This window comes from Bubalus bubalis, chromosome 5 (genome assembly GCF_019923935.1).
Source record: "Bubalus bubalis isolate 160015118507 breed Murrah chromosome 5, NDDB_SH_1, whole genome shotgun sequence".
NCBI classification, from domain to species: domain Eukaryota; kingdom Metazoa; phylum Chordata; class Mammalia; order Artiodactyla; family Bovidae; genus Bubalus; species Bubalus bubalis.
The window spans coordinates 91,135,919-91,151,138 of NC_059161.1; the positions used below are offsets into that span (position 1 = coordinate 91,135,919).

The following is a 15,220-nucleotide window of genomic DNA, read 5'->3' on the forward strand; positions in this document are numbered from 1 at the left end:
CACCCCCAGAGATTCTGATTTAATTGGTTTGGAGTACAAACTAGTGGATTCTTAACATTTAAACATACATATCTATCTTGGCTAAATAAAACAAAACGAAACAAAAAGCAAGCAAAAGTACCAATTTTACTCTGTCTGAAAGGGCTAGATAGCTGAATCTTATTTTGTAGATAAGGAAAATGTTCAGAGATATAATTTTTTTATATATCGATAGACATTGTTGATGTTATTATGTTAATAAATTATACTTATGTATTTCTTTAATAGTTTTTTAAAAAATTATAAAACTAGGTTATATTCTAAAAAGTATTACATGCTTGTCTTAGTCCATTTGGCCTGCAGCAGCAGAATGCTATAGACTAGATGGCTTATGAACAACAAAAAATGTCTTTCTCACAGTTCTAGAGTCTATAAGTCCAGTTTGGTGTCTGGTGAATGTCAGCTTCCTGGCTCGTAGATGGCCTTTTCCCTGCATCCTCACAGATATACTCTATATTCTGTAGTGGAAGGGACAATGATGTTTTATGGGGTTGCTTTTGTAAAGATACTAATCCCATTCATGAAAACCTAATCAACTCTCGGAGGTCTCACCTCCAAATATCACTATATTGGGGTTTAGGTTTCAACATATGGATTTTGGAAGAATACAAACATTCGGTCTATAGCAATGTTCATTGCAAACCAAAAAAAAAAAAGAGAGAGAGAGATACAAACTAAATATATGAATAGGGCAGTTTCTGAACTCAGTACATAAAGTAAAATTTGCCTGCATAAAGTAAAGTTTGCCTCATGTCAAATTTACTTGATAATCAGTTCAGTTCAGTTCAGTCGCTCAGTCGTGTCCGACTCTTTGTGACCCCATGAATTGCAATGACCCCATAAATCACAGCACGCCAGGCCTCCCTGTCCATCACCAACTCCTGGAGTTCACTCAGACTCATGTCCATCGAGTTGGCAATGCCATCCAGCCATCTCATCCTCTGTCGTCCCCTTCTCCTCCTGCCCCCAATCCCTCCCAGCATCAGGGTCTTTTCCAATGAGTCAACTCTTTGCATGAGGTGGCCAAAGTACTGGAGTTTCAGCTTTAGCATCATTCCCTCCAAAGAACACCTAGGGCTGATCGCCTTCAGAATGGACTGGTTGGATCTCCTTGCAGTCCAAGGGATTCTCAAAAGTCTTCTTCAACACCACAGTTCAAAAGCATCAATTCTTCAGCGCTCAGCTTTCTTCACAGTCCAACTCTCACATCCATACATGACCACTGGAAAAACCATAGCCTTGACTAGACGAACCTTTGTTGGCAAAGTAATGTCTCTGCTTTTGAATATGCTATCTAGGTTGGTCATAACTTTCCTTCCAAGGAGTAAGCATCTTTTAATTTCATGGCTGCAGTCACCATCTGCAGTGATTTTGGAGCACCAAAAAATAAAGTCTGACACTGTTTCCGCTGTTTCCCCATCTATTTCCCATGAAGTGATGGGAACAGATGCCATGATCTTCATTTTCTGAATGTTGAGCTTTAAGCCAACTTTTTCACTCTCCTCTTTCACTTTCATCAAGAGCCTTTTTAGTTCCTCTTCACTTTCTGCCGTAAGGGTGGTGTCATCTGCATATCTGAGGTTATTGATAGTCATTTTAAGAACCAAATAAAGTAGTTGGCCATGCTTCAAAACAAATATATCACATGCACTAGAAATACATGCATTCCAGGGAGATGTCTGCACCACACTTGGCATTCGGGAACTCAGATCAACTCAGAAATTGGTAGATTCCCATCTCTCACATCATGATTGTCCCGTGACCTCTGCTTAATGAATACAAGAACAGGCAAATCCCCTTACATGTCCTAATGTTTCCTGTTTTTGTCTTTATTTCCCTCATTTACTGAGAGAGAATATTCACCTCATTGTGGATGAGATGTCTATAGTATACGGAGGGATATAAATTGAAAAATGAAAGGTAATATCATACTGCTCACGTAAGCCAAGTCTCAGTCTCCAATGATCATTGTCAAAATTTTACATACACATACACACACACACCCATACACACCTACCACAACTGTATATGAATATACACACAGATATAGGCTCATAGCACACATTCTCTTTGGCAACCTTATTTGTACATTTAACATTATAACTTAGACATCTTCAGTATAAAAATATGTACATGTACCTTATATTTTCTAATAATTGCATAGTATTCTGTGATAAAGATAAACCTTACAACTAAGTCTTGCAGGAATGAATGTTTATAATATATATGTGTGTGTATATACATATGTTGGCCATCTATTTATATATGTTAGTGTACATGCTTCCTTGCTACTCTCTCCATTCATCTCACCCTCTCCCTCTTCTCCCCAACCCTTGTCCATAAGCCTGTTCTCTATGCCTGCATCTCCTCTGCTGCTCTATGAATAGGCTCGTCAGTACCATCTCTCTAAATTCCATATTTGTGTGTTAATATACAATATTTGTGTTTCTCTTTCTGACGTACTTCATTCTGTATAATAGGCTCTAGGTTCATCCACTTCTTTAGAACTGGCTCAAACGCATTCCTTTTCACGGCTGAGTGGTATTTTATTGTATGTATGTACCACAGCTTCTTTATCCATTCATCTGTCGATGGACATCCAGGTTGTTTCCATGTCTTGGCTGTTGTAAATCATGCTGCAATGAACTTTGGGGTACATGTGTCTTTTTGGTTTTGGGTTCCTCAGGGTATATACCTAGAAGTGGGATTGCTGGGTCACATGGTGGCTTTATTCCTAGTTTCTAAGGGACTCTCCATACTGTCTTCCATAGTGGCTGTATCAGTTTACATTCCCACCAGCAGTGGAGGAGGCTTCCATTTTCTCCACACCCTCTCCAGCACTTGTTGTTTGTGGATTTCTTTGGTTATGGCCATTCTGTTTGGTGTGATAATAATGTGCTTGTAAAAATATTTGATGTATTTCCCTCCAAAAAGTTTCCTTAAATTAATGCATTCTCATTAGTACTCAATATGTTAAATTTAAAAACCTTTCCTAATTTGCATGCTTTTCCCTAAATATGAATGAAGTGGAGGATTTTTAATGTGTCTTGTGTTTTTTTTTTGTAAATTGCCACTTTATGTTCTTTACCTGGTTTTTTTAATTCAGTTTTATATTTTTTCTTAGTGATTTACAAAAATTCTTTTTACTTAAAAAATAATTTCCATTGAATGTGTTACAAATTTGTCATTTATCATTTGTCATTTATCATTACATATAATTTAGCCAAACAGAAGTTTTATATATTTATATACTCAACATTTGTTTGTCTTTACTTATATGGCTTCGGGATTCTCCAGTCAATATGATACAAAATCTAAACCCAAACCAAATCTATGTTTTCTTCTAATACGTTTATGGTTTTAATTTTTATACTTAAGTCCTCAATCCATCTAGACTATTTTGATGATAGGATTCATCTTTTATCTTCTCCCTGACACTATGAACTAAATATTGTTCCTATTTTAGAAATCTTCATTTCACAAATGGTAAAAGAAAGAATCTGACAGGGAAGTAATATTTTACAACTATTTGCTTATGTGTACTACAGCCTAGATTTACTATATTGTTTCTAAAAATATGTAACCAGTTATAATTTCCTTTTACAATAGCAAATATTACTCCTGTTGAAGGCTCTGACTACAAATAGGAAATACTTTCAGGTGGAACATTGTCATTGTAGTTAATGCCTCATTTCCTGCATGTCTGAATTGGCAATAATAAGTCAGCTATCCTAGTACATTTAAGAAAATAAGGCAATGAATCTACAGGTAGAGCACATGTCTATATGGGGATGCTTTGGGATGGATAAGTATTTGTGGAAGTTTTAAGCAGGTCTGTAAGTATAAGAGCCTTTCTTTGAAATACGTAACTATTACCACTGTATCTCAAGTCAGATCTGAAGTCCTCACTGATTAACTTGTCAAAGAAACCTGCATGTGCTTTTTCACTTGTAACTTCATTTTTATTTAACCCTTGCCTGTGAACTGTCTGAGATGTAGAACATTTTCAGCTTTTTTGCTCTGTCTCTCCTAAGCCATCTGAATACCTTCGAATGTATTAAGATAATAATAAAAAAAGACATACAGTTGCTTTTTCCCACCATTCCTAATGAAAAAAAATGAACTTACTCACAGACTGAATATGTGGTTTTTAAAAATCCTCTGAACCCCCCAAAAAGAGAAAGTCATTTTAAAATTCTCCTGTGTTTTCCATGGCCTTGAGTTTCTATGTTTGGATTCATTTATTGGGAATAGCTGCAGGAAATGTGGCCTGCTATGACCTCAGGAGAGGAAAGTGTTATTCAACTCAAATGCTTGGTTCTGTATTTAAAGCCATTAATACAAGTTGTGAAATGATGAGAGTTGGGCATCCTTGTCAAATTTTTAGTGTCCTGGAAATCACTGGTTGTGTTGCAAGTGCTTAAAATTTGCAATTACCTAGACTCATATGACAGACGGAACTGGAAATCAAATTAAGTGGATGCCTTCTCTTATGATGCTAAATAATCTCTAGCTTAAGACAAGATTGCCTTTTTCCTTCCTAAAAAAAGGCACAAACAATGACAGCCCAAAATAGCTGTTTAGTCAGAACTGACGACACTTTTCTGAATGCTTGTCATTAAGAGAGAAATAGAAAACCCTGCTTTTCTTTTTCTTTTAATTTCTTTGCCTTAAATACCTTGCTCCCTTCTGAAGCTGCTCAGGAGCAATGCCCAGTGCTCTGACTGCCTCAGCACCGCTGCAGGCTCCAGAGGGGAGGTGGCTTATGCAAAACACATTAAAGAAAAATCCTAAAAGTCACTGCAGCTTTTTCCAGTGAGTTATGCTGATCTTCCCTGTTGCTGTAAGCTGATGGAGAATGTTGTGGCAAAGACAAACCACTCTTTTTCCTCCTCCTATTTTTGCTGCAGTGAGAACTGTTCATTTCTGCTTGCATTTAGCCAGATAGCTTTAGAATTCTAGCTGAGCATTAGGGCTTCCGAAGGCTGGAAATAAGAGTTTAGAACCTTAAATTGTACTTTGCCCTTTTGACTCAGTAAAAATTGAGTTAATTTGCAGCATCCGGTGTCTGAGAGGAATGACAACAGACAGGAGAATCTGACGATGCTTTTGAATTAAGTTGTGTGTGTGTTGTTTTTTTTACCCCCTTATGGATTCGTGGGGGCAGAAGCTTTTATTTTTCTCTCTCGCTCTCTCTCTTCCAGAACCAGCTGAACATATTATATTCAGCAGCAGTAGCTACTGAATCTGTGGTTATGTTTTCCCCTGGAATCTTCTCTCTTCATTCCAATCTCATCTTCTATTATCGATTGTCATCTATCAATAAAGGTTAGTTTGGGAAAATTGGATGCATCGTTTTATTAGTGAGCTTCTCAACTTTAGATATCCCTGGAAGATGTAACAGATATTACAGGACAGCAAAGTGAGAAAAGGTGGTACTTTTCAGCCGTGAAACTGCAGATCACCCCAAGGGGACCCAGCTTACATTTTAGGGGACTTTAGAAGACAGGGATCCTTTGGTCTCGGTCCTTTTCCACACAGGAAAGCAGGATGAGATACGTTTGCAGTGATTGGTAGTATTTGCCAAACAGGGCGCTGCATCAGAAGAGTCTAGAATATAGTGCAGAGCTCATATTAAACCTCAAAGGGAAAAGGGTTTCCTCTTCGTTCACAGTCTGCTTGATGCAATCCCCTTGTAAAGTATCTAATAGGATAGCACCAGGGCTCTCCAGAAATATAAGTAACTCATTGGTTAAATTTCAATTCTTCACCTTTCCCCCCCCCACTCCTCCTTCCTGGCTGAGCTCATTCCCCCCTCCCGTTTTTTCTTTTTTTTTTTTTTAAACCCAGTGATTTAAAATGCTAGAAGGAAAAGCAACTGAAGTCTTAACTTTCAGATGCTGAATTCTCAGCTAATTGAAATTACTGGGCACAATGCTATATATAGCCAATGAAGAGATTTCGAGCCCTCACTCGGTGCCTTCAAGACATGTCGTTCTGTAGTCAGAGAAAACAGAGATCAATGCATTTTCAAACTGACAGAGGGAACGGATGCTCCTTAGTAGCACATGCCCAGGATCGTGTGTGTGGGGCTTGCGCTGTGCTGAGAAGCTGAACACCGGTCCATATGCTCCTTATTCACTGCAATGTTCTTTGCATGCTACTGTGCACTCCGGACTAACGTGAAGGTAAGAGGCGCCGAGCCGGCAACTGGGCGCAATATAAATGTGAAATCAGCTGCAGAAAATGTCTACCTTGTGTAGCTTCAGGACTTTTCGGATTGCTGGCTGAACAGGCAGATTATTACAGGTGGTTGCAAGGGCTTTGTTTTATTGTGGCCGTGCAGCCTCGCCGGGGGAGCATGTTGGAACGCTGCTGGGAAGTGACCTTCAGGTTTAACTGTTTGCAGTTCAGGTTCTCGCTCACACTTGGGAGGGGTGCAGTGGGGGGAGGAAAAGATGAATATTATTGAAGTAGGCCAGAACCAAGAAATCAGAAGGTAAAAGCCCTAGAGCATGCTTTTAGATTAGGATTTAAAGTCGTTCTTTTAAAAAGTGCTGTGAGCTGCCTGGTTTCATGCAGCTTAATTGTTTAAGAGCCGGGGATTAAATTCAGTGGCTGTAATGACATTAGGATGTGATCTGTGGGATACCTGACCATTCCGTTCATATAAACAAATTATTATCTCTGGAAGTTGCTGATATTGATCGTACAAAATCTCAGCGCTGAGTGGGCTGCGGGCTTCGGCTGTGTGGGCACACCGCTGCCCTGACGTTGTCACCCTGTTGACATTCTCTTGCTGAAGCTAATGAGCAGCCAAAGTTAAGCTTAAGTTTGGGAGATTTACCCCTTGTCTGGAAGGACTTTGTTATTACTGGAGAGGGTTTCTGCCGCTGTGTTCACTGAGCACTGAGCCAGCCAGACAGGCCAGCTATGGAATTCCAGTTGCATAATTTAAGTGAATTATATCCTCTGTTAGCATTTTGAACTTGTATGTCTTATTGAAGAAAGGCCAAAAGGAATGTGATTGCCTTTCAGGAAAACAAAAAATATGTGTATATATATATATATATTTATAAAGGCAATGAAGACTTAATACCTAAAATAGAAATCTAAAAAAAAAAGAGTCAATGTAAAATATTTCCCCTTTTATTTTACTGCAGGAATATTTGAATGTGTCTGGGTACTAAAGTTTCATTTTCTGTGTTTACAAGTTTTATTAAAGAACTCCCTGCTGCTCACTCTTTTGTAAGCCTCTTTGTTTTCTATTTGAATTTCAAACAGGTAGTATTTGTGTTTTGATGACCAATTCTTTTACAACTACAACCTGGAAACATTCTGTGGACCGTTTTGCAGAGTTCTATAGAATTTACTTTCTACTACTTTTAAGATTAACTTCAACAGTCAGTTTTCTCCATGCCTATGATGGATATGGTGAAAGTATGAAAAGACATGTTTAAAAAGCTAGAGAGTGTGCCCAAATGTCCACTTAGGTTTCTCCTTCACCACCTCCTGTTCAAAGTTATTGGTATGGCATGCGTTGTTTCTTCAACTCAGTGAATTGTAAATGTTTTCCCTCCTCAACTTTTTTGAAGAAGAAACATGTTCTCAGATATATATCTCCCTAAAAAAGTTAGATTAAGAGATGATTGTTTTGATATTTGATGTTGTATTTCAGAAGTGCAAGAAAACCTGAGTCCAAAGTTCGTTTAATATGAATTTTGGGAAATCCTTTTTTTTTTTTTTGCTATTAACTACTGTCAGTGTTCTTCGTGGGCTTAGTTTTAATCTTTTCTCAATTAAGTTCATAAGCAAAAGAATGAAAAGAGTTTTACCAAAAATATCTTAATTCAGATAACTTTTGGATGATAAATTCTTAGTAGTTTTGCAAATCTGTACTCCGATATAACACCTTCAATGGAAACTCAGATGGCATACGTTGCCACATACAACATATTTAACCGTGCTTTAGTAGTTTATCTTCAACTTTTAATATATTTATGCCTGTCAATAATTAGATCTTGAGCTTTCTTATGTACTTTATAATTTTATATTACAGTTATCTTTTCCTTCTGAGATAGCAAGTTTTGCAGAAGAGTTTGTAATTCACTTGGGTTCTGTATTTTACCAAGTTGGTGCAGTAAAGTCTTCCAAGCTATTTTTATTTTTAATTTTTGTTTTATATTACATTTTAAAAGTATTTGCTTCTATTCCATTGTGCCCAGAATGGTTTTGATAAAGTTTCTTTTATAGTGTGTCACTGCTCATGTTGCCGTGATTTGACACGATTGGTGTTACAGTGACCTAAAACTTTCAGGTGGTTAAAATTCAAAGGATAGCAAAAGCTCTCGCTTATGCTTTTCTGCACAGAAAAAGCCCCTGAAGTCACAGTCTTTTATTCTAGAATGATAGTTTCATTATTTGGACATTTATGACATAGTACAATAAACACAACTTTTTGAGACAGTATTGTTTTTAATGTAACAATCAAGGCGTTAAAATCAAGGATTAATACACATACATAGAGTTATCAGAATGTGACTCATGTTTCACCGTTTATTCATTTATCTACCAAAATTTTTGAAGAACAGTTATGATTTATGCATTATGATTTCCCAGACTGTGATCTTAGTCTGGGAAACCAAGATCAATGAAAACAGTCTTTGCTCTCAAGAAGTTTCCTGTCTTGGAAAGGACACAAGCATGGAAGCAAATAAGTGGGTTGAAATATTACAGGACCAGAAATGGACACCTATGCAGGCCACTGTAGTGACAAAACAAAACAGAACACTGGCCAGTTTTGCCTGGAGTTGTTAAGAAAGTTTTCACTGTGATTTGAAGTCACAAAGAGTTGAATCTTGATAGCTAATGGAGTTTTGCTAACGAGCCTGCAGTGAGGAAGGCATGCCTGGTAGAGAGAATGACAAAAGCGTGGAATCCTTTGGAGAGTTGCAAATAGTTGGAATGGATGGAGTGTGGGTCTTACAAGGCCGAGCACAAGCTGCCAGGGTAAAACTAATAAATAGGAGCCAAAGCCAGTGTTGTGAGGATTGGCTGAACAATCACCTCAATCTAACTCCTTAGAAATTGTGTTAATTTGCCACCTATTTCTAGAAGGAGAACTTTCTACAGGAGGAAAGGAAATGAAAACTTATAGACAGAGAGCATTATTTATATTCTGTGTTTTCTTGTTAGTGTAAAGATGTTTAGTTTGATAAAACATTCATATCATGTTGGCTTACGTTTATCTTTTAACTTTTTTAAAGAAGAATATGATTAGAGCAGTTTAATCTGTCTACTCACACAAAAAGAATAATATGATCATTACAATAATTTTTCTTCCATCTCAAATTGCTTATGTTGTACAAAAGCTACCTCTTTGATAAGTAAACATAGGAAATTTGTTGCACCAGATGTCCTTCTTATCTATAGAAAGGGATCTAGTTTTAGAAAGTAATGATACTGATGATAATGACTTACATCTGCATGATACCTTTTCATTTGCTAAATAATTTTATGTTCATCATCTCATTATTTCCCTCCTTTCATTTGCTGCTGTAAACATATTTATATACACTTGTGGATCTACGATATCTGAAATATGAATGGTGGGTATTAGACCCATTTCACAGATAAGAAAACTAAGGTAGAGAAAGGAAATGACCAGTTTCTATGTTCCACATGCGGCAGCAGCACACCTAATATATGGCTTAGGCCTCCTGACCCTTCATTTACTGTTTATTCCAGTAAATCCTGCTGCCAGGATTCAAGAATTCTGCTCTTTTCATTTTGAAATTCCTTGAGGGTAAATATAAGAGCTCTTTGGGAAAAGAGCATAGCAGAATGATTTTAAAGTGTGGGTTTTGGGGATTCCAAGAGAACTGTTTAGTTCTATCTTCCCCATTTATTTCCAGAAATTTTGTGTATAAGAAATTATCTTAACCTACCTGAAGTTCAGTTATTTTTATCTGTAAAATAAGGATAATGATAGTTTTTAGGGATTATAACAATTAAGTGAAATAAGACATGTAAACACTGTAAAAATGTTCTTAGAATGTATTAAGTGCTCAATTAATTTAATTCATGATCGATAAAATTGAGACCACCAAATAGGAGCAAGGCTTCAGAGTTGCCTTTAATAGCAATCATGTTAAGGAATTTGAGGACCTGAACCCAATGAAAAGATATCTATAGTGGAAGAGAAACCTATTTACATATAATATCCCTTCTCCCACCATTATTATCACCATCACAAACTCTTTGTGACCCCAAGGACTGTAGCCTTGGGATTTCCCAGGCAAGAATACTGGAATGGGTTGCCATTTCTTTCTCCAGGGGATCTTCCTGACCCAGGGATTGAACCCCTGTCTCCTGCATTGGTAGGCGGATTCTTTACTGCTGAGCTATCTGTGAAACCCACCATCATGTATGCTAATGTATAAACTCTATGGAACTGGGAACTGAGAGTTCAGTTTGCTTTTTTCATATCTATGTCATCAACATCAGGAAAAATGACAAAGGCATAGTAAGTGCTCAGTAAATACTTGTTAAATGATTGTACTAAGTCCCAGATTTCTCTTAATTACTTCATCAGCTTCTTCCCAGATTTAATTACCTTAATGCTTGTTAAATTCTTTTGAGAAAAAGGAAACTACAGATTTTAAAGTCATATAGGTTTTGGTTTGAGTGCTGAATTTGGGGATCACAAGCCACTTATTCTCACTCATGTCCTTTGCATCTGTACAGCCAGGTTGTCAAGTTAGGTTGGAGGTAATCAATAATTCAAACTAAAACAATTTGTTGGATGCCTAAGCACCCTAGAATGCAGACATTCATCACGCTCATTTCTACCAGATTTACTCAGTGAAGTTGCTTTGTTCCAAGCACCCCATGGTTTTCTGCCTCTGAGCATTTGCTAGAATTGTTTCTTGCAATGGGAATCCCTTCTCTGCACGGTCATGCTTAGATAAATTCTATCCTCCCTTTAAAAAATAGTACAGGGTATCTGTCTTCCAAGAAGTTGATGCCAGCCACACGAATTCCCTTACTTTATTCCCCTTTTGATTTTGTAAGTGAAGTTTCTCCCTCATTCATGGCAATGACTCTTACATTGCCTTATCCTGTCACTTGCATTATTATCCATCGCTAGCTACTTTTTGTTTGTTTGGACATTGTCTCACCCCAAGCAGATTTTAGGCATTTTGAGGACAGGAACTATATATTAATAATATTTTCTTCATTATTCTTAGTTTGTATTTTAGAAATTCGAAAAATAACTGATGGAGCGATTACAAGTTTAACTTGTAGAAACTATGTCTGCTTCTATGCTGATGACGCGTGCTCTTTCTAGAGTCTACTATAGCCCTGCATGTAGGTGTTTTTAATAAACATCATTTGTTATAGACAAGGCTCAGAATCATGGATCAGAGTGTGTAGACAGTTTATAGACTAGCTCTCCAAATCAGGGGTGGTCTCTTACCAGGGTTCCAATTGAATAACCATCTCTTTTAGGAGGTCAATTATGTATTAGTCTCTCACTGGGCCCCTGTATTATGGCCTCCAAATGGTTCTGCACCTACTCAGTGATTAAGTTTATAATGCCTAAATCTACTCAAAATAGTGGAGTTATAATTTTTAATGAGGGTCTTTAATTCAAAACAAAATTTATAAAGAAGTTAATAAAGAGTAAATCAGCAAAATGAACAATAGCTATCGTTTTTAAGCTCTTGGCACGAGCCAGGACTACACCAGTAACTTTGCACCTGTTCTCTCAAAATTCTTTCCAGTGGCCTGTGAGAGAAGTATTATCATCATTATTTTGTAGATGAGTAAAACTAAAGTTTGGTGGTGGTGGTGGTTGTGGTTTAGTCGCTAAGTTGTGTCCTACTCTTGTGACCCCCATGGATTGCAGCCCGCCAGGCTCCTCTGTCCATGGGATTCTCCAGGCAAGAATACTGGAGTGGGTTGCCATTTCCTTCTCCAGGGGATCTTCCTGGCCCAGGGATTGAACCCAGGTCTCCTGCACTGTAGGCAGACTCTTTAATGACTGAGCTACAAGGGAAGCCCCAACTAAAGTTTAGGGAACAAAAATAACTTATCTAATGTTAAACAAATATTAGGTGCTTATGAAGCCTACATTTAAATTAGGTCTGTTCCACTCTAAACTTTTGAAAACCTTCCAAAATAGATAATAGAGATGTGTGAAACTGTAATTTATATGTCATCCATACCCCAAATCTTTTTTTTTTTAGTAAAGTAAGGAAGTAAATAAATAATAAAATTACATATGTTTTACTTAGTCTGATTTTACTGTTTCTTCTCTTCTTTCTTGTAAATGGTGGTTAGAGTAAAAGCATGAGGCTTTTCTCTGTATTCTGCATTCATTCATTCATTCACCAGATATTTAATGAGCATCTGTTATGTGTCAGGTCAGTAGCTAGACACAGAGGTATAGAGGGTGAAATAAAATAGACAATAATCCCTATCCTTATAACATGTACATGCTTGTAAGCTAAACAGACAATTAAAAACACAGTTAAGTAAAATACGTGCTACCACTGATAAATGCTGAAAAGAAAAGCAAAACATGGAAGGGCCATCATTCAAAAATGTGACTGTGGAAAGGGGCTGAAGTTAGTTTTAGGTGAAGTGGTTAGTGAGGGTCTGTCTCACTAGGAAGGGGACTTTTGATGAAAGACATAAAGGGTGTGAACGGACTAACCATGTAGGAAAAGGTAGCAGAAAGTGCAGGAACCTTGAGATGACATTTTAAGGAACGTCTAAGAAGCCAGTGTGGCTAGCAATAGAAAGTTCAAGAGGATGTCAGAGTGAGCAGATCATGTCAAGCTTTGTAGGTTCAGCTTCTTTCAGTGAAATGGGAAGCTCGCAGGGTTTTAAGCGGAGGAGTCATAAGGTTGCTCAGGCTACTGTGTTTAAAAGAGACTTTAAGGGACAAGGGTTGGCAGAGGAAGACCAGTTAGAACTTCTTGTGATAATTCAGGTGAAAGAAGTTAATAGTTTGGATCAAGTTAGTGCCAGTAAGACTGGGGACAGGCTGTCCAGTTCTGTGAAGAATTTTTCTTTTGGATTTATCTTCTTTCTCCTGTCCTGCCCTGATACCAAGTTCTCCTCAGCTGTGTGGGGCTGGTTCTCAGCTCCTCTGTATTTGAATAGTATTAACTAGAGAACAGGGCTTCTGCATGTGGTTGCCATTGCAGTTTCACCATACTCATGTGCTCAGTCGTGTCTGACTCTTTGCAGCCCCATCAACTCCTCTATCAACTGCCAGGCTCCTCTATCCATTGCAGTTTTAGTGCTTTTTAATCCTGTGAACATTCTGAAGGGTAGATTACCCAAGACTTATGTCACATATGTGCATTCAAGTCTCCTTTTATTTTTGGCTTAAGATCATCTGATCCTCAGGGGACCCCATCATAGTTCTGAAATAAATCTACACTGAGCTACTAGAGGGCAGGGATCATGTCTTACATGATTTTGTTGCAAATGATCAATAAATACTTGCTGAATAAATGAATGTTCACTGTTCAAACAACTGGAGGTATTTTACAGAGTACCTCTTTGGATTAGGTATAATACCAGTAAATAAAAATAGACATACAACGAGGAGAACAAATTTTGCTTTCAACAAATTTATTTTCCAATAGCAGGTTATTACCTCTTCTCATAGGGAAGCCTGGTGTGCTGTCGTCCATGGGGTTGCAAAGAGTTGGACATGACTGAGGGATGGAACTAATGAGAGTAAATAATAGTGTTTCTCCAAACTCAGAATCTCTGAGAATCTGGAAATGACCCTAGGTGATTCTTATCATAAGACAAATTTGGGAAGGACTGTCTTATAGCTTATGTTTGGAGTAAAAGCGGTGAGTCAGCAAGTTTGTTGAGCAACTGTTATACGTTAATATTTGCCGAAGTAACATAGATAATCAAAGTAGTCAATATTTAAAACTTTCTGGACTGCGGTCCAGAAAGAATATAAATCAAAAATTTCATCTCTGTATAGCGGTGGGATGGAGGATCAGTAGAGAAGGGTGTGTGTGTGTGTGTGTGTGTGTGTGTGTGTGTATACACACACACACACACACACATATATATATATATATGAAATTATGACTGATTCCTGATTCCTGTTGTATGGCAGAAACCAACATAAAATTGCAAAGCAATTTTCCATCAATGAAAAATAAATTTAAAAATAAAATAACTCAGTTACAAGATTGCAACTCTATACAAAGTTCACAAAGCACTACTTAACTTTATCAAAAGATATGCATTTTGGTATATTCTATTCTATTTTTACATTTTAAAGATTTGTTTCTTTCCTATCATTTTGATCTACATTTTTACTAAATGTATTATAATGATAAACATAGTTGAAATATACTTTATACTGACTACTTTAAAACTGTTTTCTTCATTTACCTTTATTATTGAACATGAAAGAGTACAGAGTAGGTCATAAGTAACAATTTGAAAAATACTATAATGTGTTCCCCTCTTTGAGGAACACAGAGCCTCAATTAGGAGTATGCAAGTGAAAGGTGACGGATTATAATAGCCAGTCAACCGTAAGCAGAAAATGTGTGGAAGTCCCGCACTAAACACAGGGCAACTGTCCCTATAACTTGGTTCATTTACCAATTAGTATCCTCATTTGGGAATTCATGGTTCAGTACTTCTTTCCCTCCCTGGTGGCTCAGACGGTAAAGCATCTGTCTACAATGGGGGAGACCCGGGTTCGATCCCTGGGTTGGGAAGATCCGCTGGAGAAGGAAATGGCAATCCACTCCAGTACTATTGCCTGGAAAATCCCATGGACAGAGGAGCCTACACTTGGTAGGCTACAGTCCATGGGGTCGCCAAGAGTCATACACGACCGAGCGACTTCACCTTTGAGATTTTGCCTATCCATCTGCATAGCTTCGCATGCCTCCTAGCAGTAGCTAGTATTCACAGAGTGCTTATGACGGGTCAGACACTGTTCAAAGTACTTCGAATCATCTAATCTTCCCTGTGACCCTAAGAGAAGTTTGGTTATTAAACCCATTTTACATGTAAAGGGACCCAGTCACAGAGGTATAGTTAGCCAGGGCCACACAGGCAGGAACTTATAGCACCAGAATAAATGCCAGAGACGGGACCCAGTGCTCGGGACAGGCAGTAC

General features: G+C 37.7%; 1 protein-coding gene across 18 annotated transcripts in view; it reads left to right on the plus strand.

Annotated features, from left to right (window-relative positions):
- Nucleotides 1–15,220, plus strand: part of DLG2 (discs large MAGUK scaffold protein 2) — a 2,352,634-nt gene that overhangs the window by 709,521 nt on the left and 1,627,893 nt on the right. The window contains exon 1 of one of the 18 annotated variants that reach the window (XM_045165945.1): nt 5,896–6,227. The exons of the other annotated variants lie outside the window; for them this stretch is intronic. Within the exon in view, the coding sequence (XP_045021880.1) occupies nt 6,186–6,227 (42 nt within the window). The 5' untranslated portion in view covers nt 5,896–6,185. Of the gene's footprint in view, nt 1–5,895; nt 6,228–15,220 lie in introns of those variants that run through there. 18 annotated transcript variants of the gene reach the window in all.